The sequence below is a fragment of the Haliotis rubra genome, unplaced genomic scaffold (assembly GCF_003918875.1).
Source record: "Haliotis rubra isolate DU_JTF1 unplaced genomic scaffold, ASM391887v1 Scf2081, whole genome shotgun sequence".
Taxonomy (NCBI): Eukaryota; Metazoa; Mollusca; class Gastropoda; order Lepetellida; family Haliotidae; genus Haliotis; species Haliotis rubra.
Window position 1 is genome coordinate 11,748 of NW_025766094.1, and position 6,554 is coordinate 18,301.

Here is a 6,554-nt window from a genome sequence, read left to right on the forward strand (position 1 = left end):
ACATCTTCACTATGTTCTGACACTGAAAATATCCTCCATTTGTTATTTGAATGTACACATGTTGTAAACATGTTGTGGCATGACCTGATGAAAAGGATAGAGAATAAAACTGGTACTAAACATATTTTGCATATGATGTGCACTAAGGAGGTACTTTTAGTTCAAGTATTAGGAAGGGAATTTGAGCATTTGTTTTACACACGAAATGTAACAGAAAGTCAGGAAACTTCTCTTTAAATCTAAAAATAATGTGATTATTATCTACACTTAGTCTCATACACAAAATGTAAACATGACAAATTTATGACCTTCTGGTGATCGTGCTGCAGCCTTATTACATAATCAATCCCAATTGTACAGCATTTCTATCCTGCATGTTTGGACTATGTATGTTTAATAGATTAACTTCAAATGTTCATATTGTACAGCAAAATGTAAATGTACTACTTTTGCCACGGTTACAATATTATCACACATCTCTTTTGTCATGACTTTGTTCTAGCAATCATATTGGGAAAATCATTAATTAACATCACAGTTCAAATCCAACAAAAATATATGCTCAGTTTAGAACTACAAACAGTCTTGTTTACCATCAATGATAGTAACATATTTGTTTAGTCCCCAGCATCAATAAATAGGTTCTTAGTGACGCAGTGGACACAACTGTTATTTTCCATCCAATTTTCATCTTTGATGAAACTTGACCCAGTATTAAACAATGCCTCTACAGATCATTGATGTCATGTCGGTGAATTCCAGATGTTTTGTTCCTAACACAACTAAGGTCCAGATCACTTCATCAAACTGCCTATCAAAATGCTGAAGAAAAACTCGGTTCAGCAGGCAACTCTGTTTTGAGGGTGAGTTGTCTGTATCTGTTGAGATGAAAAACCTGTGTAATGGAGGATGTGTAAATGGAGACTGTGTAAATGGCGTCTGTGTAACGCAAAACACATAATGGAGTCTATGTAACAGAGTCTGTGTAATGGAGACTGAGTAATGATGGCTTTGTAACAGAATCTGCGTAATGCAGACTGTGTAACGGAGTCTGCATAATGCAGACTGTGTAATGATGTCTGTGTAGCGGAGTCTGTGTAATGCAGACTGTGTAATGATGTCTGTGTAGTGGAGTCTGTAATGGCAGACTGTGTAATGCAGACTGTGTGCGGAATCTGTGTACGCTCGTGTAGCCGATGTTCTGTGTGGAGTCTGTAATGACGACTGTGTAATGATGTCTGTGTAGTTGTCCGTGTAATGCAGACTGTGTAATGATGATGTAGCGTAATGTGTCTGTAATGTAGACTGTGTAATGATGTCTGTGTAGCTGTGAGTCTGTGTAATGATGTCTGTGTAGCGGAGTCTGTGTAATGCAATGATGTAATGCGAGCGGAGTCTGATGATGATGTCTGTGTAATGCAGACTGTGTAATGATGTCTGTGTAGCGGAGTCTGTAATGCAGACTGTGTAATGATGTCTGTGTAGCGGAGTCTGTGTAATGCAGACTGTGTAATGATGTCTGTGTAGCGGAGTCTGTAATACAGACTGTGTAATGATGTAGCGGAGTAGCGTACAGTCTGTGTAATGATGTCTGTAGAGTAGAGTGTGTAAGTCTAGCCGGAGTGTAATGTAGACTGTGTAATGATGTCTGTGTAGCGGAGTCTGTGTAATGCAGACTGTGTAATGATGTCTGTGTAGCGGAGTCTGTAATACAGACTGTGTAATGATGTCTGTGTAGCGGAGTCTGTGTAATGCAGACTGTGTAATGTATGTCTGTGTAGCGGAGTCTGTAATGCAGACTGTGTAATGATGTCTGTGTAGCGAAGTCTGTGTCTTGGCGTCGTGTGTAACACATATCATTGTGTAATGGAGTCAGTGTGACTGGGGTTATCGTGACAGATATGCACAATAGCATGGTGATAGTAGACAAACAAACAAATGTTTGCACTACTTGATTCAAACTAGGTTTTCAATCTGGTCAGAATGTAGTTAGTTTCCCATTAATATCCTTAAAATCCCACAAGAAACTTAAAGAAATAAGATTGTGTCTGATCATAAACCCACAAAGCAGTGCTGCCCGGAACACCACAAACAACACAATGTAGTCAGTCTGTATCTGTCCCGTCCTGAATACTCCCACTCTTATCCCATGCCTGTTGGCGCCACAGCATTCATCCTGCTGTTACCTTGGATACCAGGTAATAGGCAAGGAAGAACAGAGACACAAGTCCGATGATGATGTAGCACATGACTTTCCGGTTGCCCTTGCCGGAGTTCACCATGCTGGTGATCGTGTCACACTGCCGGACAACAAACCCTGCGTGCTGCCGAAGTCATCTTGCTGGCGACAGAAGGGAAGGAGATTACTTAGACAACCATAACAATTACTGGTTGAAATGTCAGTTAAACAGACACTTATATAAGGATCTACCTTGGTTGACATATTTGTGAGGAATGATCTAATCAGTGACTGCACAAACTGGACAACAGGACACTTCCATGCTTTCAGTTTACAACTTTTTGATAATAATCGCTTGTACATTTTTGCATAATAATAAGGTCATGTCCAAGAATGTCATCCTGAAAACAATTCTGAAACTCCAACTCACTGGGAAAGGATTTTCTGGGATTGGTAACCACAGGGGCTTGTAATGCAAAAATCTGGCTAAGACCCCTGTCAGTGACAACAACCTGTGCTGGTGACTTCCAACATGGACATCAACATCAGCATAGGAAGCCTTGCTTCAATCAGAGGGGTAGGGAGGTTGGAAGCAAAACTTCCAGTGAGCATATGGCCTTACCATTCCATCCAGGTATCGGTTTGAGTCTCGAGACTCTGTTTCCAAGTCCAGAGCAATCTGAAAAATATCATGTGGTTAGTGCATGGTCATATATCAGGTCACAGCCACATGTATCGCGTATATCAGCCACGTCACAGCCAGCCACATGTCATATATCAGGTCACAGCCACATGCCGTATATCAGGTCACAGCCACGTCATATATCAGGTCATGGTAATAACGGACACCACTACACATTTGGGGGCGTCGTGGGCAAGCTGGCTAAGGTGTCAGGCTAATGATCCAGCGAGCTTGAGGTGCCGGGATCAAGCCCACATGTGACCGGGTGTAAAAACCTTGGAGTCAACTTTGTGTGCAGATTCTTTCAGTGTTGTCACAACCCCTAGTGTACAGTACACAACCTTGTGCAGTTAAAAGAACCCATGAATCCGTTGGAAAATGACCAGATGGTGGCCACATGAATATGTGCAAACACCTAGTTGCAGGTACAGCAACATGCAGTAAACTTGGACAAAGTACTGTGACTATGTGTCCTAGTCCACCCAGCTGTGAATGGGTACCTCGTTAGGATGAGAAAGCCACACTGACTCGGTGTGCCTAGTGGCTGCAAGAGTTGTATGATCCCCAAGGTGCCGAGACTGATGATAAGATGTGCCGTTGAGATTGACATCCAATGATCAAGGGAAAAAACACCAGTGCCTTGAGCATGCACTAGTGCAGTGTAGGAAAGATAGCCCGTCCCAACGTCCGAGACGGGTGAATTTTGTGGAGGACGGGTTAAAAAAATATCTAGTCCGTCCTCATGTCGGGTCAATTTTAGCAAACCAATGACATATATAATGATTATAACCTTTTTGAATATTTACTGCCGAAGGTGTTTTATTTATATTTGGAGGACAGGCTAGATTTTGGCAGGACTGGTAAAAAATTTGACCTGCCAGTCCTGTGGACAGGCTAGATTTTCTACATCTTTCCTACACTGACTAGTGTGTAGATATGTGCGTTATATAAATATTCAGTACTACTACTAATAATAATGGTCAGGTCATGGTAGTATCAGGCCATATCCAAGTTATATGTCAGGTCATGAAAGAAACCTGCTCACCCCTTTCAATCTGGAGATCTTTCCCGCCAAGCCATCAACTCTCTGCTGGTTCTCATGGTCGAGAATCTCCTCTGTCTTGCCTGAAAGCACACACAGAATACTGTGAATACACACTGACAAGTGATAACTTTTTAACTTGGGCTGTTACAACTGATTAAAAATGCACATCACATTATCAGCAAAACATACAGAGAGAGAGAGAGGAGGGTAAGGGGGGCTCTTTTTATAGCAAGCGCCAGTGTCTGAAGGCATGGTTAATTTGTATATATTCTACAGTTTGCTTTCAACTTTATTCATGGTACTAAATGTATCATAAATAGGGACTAACATACACATCTATCTTTAAGTCAGTATTTTTCATCATAATGCACAACAATGGAGTTTACTGAATATAGATAACTCCTCACAAAAAGTTAAGCAACACAAACTTTTAGTCTCATTACATTTTCATTTATTGAAATTGCAAATCATGGAATGATGCAATAGAAAGCTGAAACATATGTACACACGATTACCAAAATGAAATGAAATTGTATTGAGCAATAATACACTTACAAATCATCAAAAGCATGTACCCGTGAAACAGTTGTGCAAAATGTGCTGCATTGATGGAGCAAAATGTTAACATTAAGGTTCAAATAAGTTTTGGACAGTGAAGCAGTGTTCAGTAACACGTATGACCACCATTAGCACAAATGCAAGCTTCTATACGTCTTTGCATTGACCAAATGAGGCTTTCAAGTTGTTGTTGTGGCCTGATCTGCCATTCTCTCTGTAACGCCTGCTCAAGGTCATCCAGAGTCTGGGGTGAACATGGAGACTGTAAACACGACTTCCAACAATACCCAAAGCATGTTCAATGGGATTAAGATCAGATGACCTTGCAGGCCAGTCCATATGTGTGATGTTGATCTAAACAACATCATTTACAACTCTTTCTCGGGCATTATCATCCATGGACAGGCATTATCATCCATAAACATGAAGTTAGGACCCGCTTGTTGACTGCCAGAGGAATGATTACAAGTGGGTTTACACCGATTAGGGTGGATATGTGAAGAGTGGAGCACATCCATGCCACACATTTTGCATGTTGATTCTGAGGGTGGTTGTGTTTGGGTGACATTATCAATGTTATCAGATAAATCAATCTGACAGTGACTAAAGGTACAGTCACCTTTCAGTAACATGTCAGCAAAAATCGCTATCCAGATTGATAAAGATATTGCACTGAAAATACTTAAAATCAGAGGGCTTGCTTCGACCACAGCCCTGTTGTGTGCGGACACATTGTCATCCATTTGTGTCAAAATAGTTTAGTTAAGAATCAAAATCGGGTTTCAATCGACTGGCAGTGTACATTGCACACATAATTTCCTTTTCACCCTCTTCTTGCTGGATAATACTAATATACTAATAGAATTTGACTTGAAACTTACAAAACTGACAATGATTTCCTGTCTACTTTTTGTGGGACTTATTTAGTTACTGACACCAAATGTCCATTTGTAACGTCTGCTAACAATCTAACCATACATCACCTTCCTGAACATTATCAACTCTGAATCAAATCAATAAGAAAGAAATATAAGGAGCATTGTTACATCGAGGTAGACTGCACTTTATGGGTCCCCGAAAGTTTACGCCATTTCTTGTTAACTCTAGCGTGGGTTAGGGTTAGGGTCCTGAAGGCAGCGACCCATAAAGTGCAGATGTCCCACTATTTTTATTACACAATCGGTTAAGTCATTGAGGCTGATAATTTCATCCCAGTGATTTCATCCATCAAGTCAGGCTTTCCATCTGTAATCACAGTGTCATATTAAAACCCTTTCCCTAACCATAAATTGACACATACTGTATTTCCATTTTATCAAATAATATAAATGGTTATAAAAATCTCAAGTCAGTGGTTATGGGGGAGGACTTACAGGTGGCTGTTTTTGACACAGGCGGTGATGACATTCTGACGACACCAGTGATGGCTGTCAAACTGACTCAAAGCTTCTTTGAGTGGCATTTTAGAAGTTGGGAAGTGTAATTATAACAACTTTTATGGATAACAACGTCTTTCGTTTCGTGAGTGCGATACAGAAAACTGCACTGTTGTCAGGCAGGAACTCATCATTGACTGAAAGCTGTTGATATTGACAGGCTGTCGTTTCTTGCACTATCCCTCTAATCCAAAAGAAAGACTATTGTCTACCAGAAAATGCACGACCGCACGTCCAACGCCCAAATAAATACTTAAGTGAAGTGGGTAGAAGTGATCAAAGCAAACAGCAATAAGTAAACAAACCGTTTCTGTTACTTCTCCAATCTGCCATGTTGTCAACCCAGGGAGCATTCATTAATTCATTTTATACCGGAAGTTTGGCCATGGTTTATATAAAACAACTTGAACGAAATATGAGTTTGATACTGCAGTCAAAGACGTATACGTACGTCTTTGCTGCAATCAATATACATCTGGCTATTCGTGAATGCAAGACAAAGCACAATCTCGGTTAATTAATTTCTGACAAAATATTGAAATTGATATCTCTTCTAACTAACAAGCGTCATGCACACCGGTGGTGTGTAGGGTGGGTTGAGTGGGGTGTGAGTCGGTGTCCTGTAAAAAAACAACCAACCCAAAACGACAATGA

General features: G+C 40.6%; 1 protein-coding gene across 1 annotated transcript; it reads right to left on the bottom strand.

Annotated features, from left to right (window-relative positions):
• Nucleotides 1-1,644: 1,644 nt before the first annotated feature.
• LOC124276369 (BET1-like protein) lies at nt 1,645-6,260 on the bottom strand. Its single transcript, XM_046712016.1, is given in 5 exon segments — nt 1,645-2,290; nt 2,293-2,341; nt 2,802-2,858; nt 3,907-3,986; nt 6,206-6,260. Coding segments are annotated over 5 exon segments (357 nt in total). The 5' UTR covers nt 6,258-6,260; the 3' UTR covers nt 1,645-2,171.
• Nucleotides 6,261-6,554: the final 294 nt, after the last annotated feature.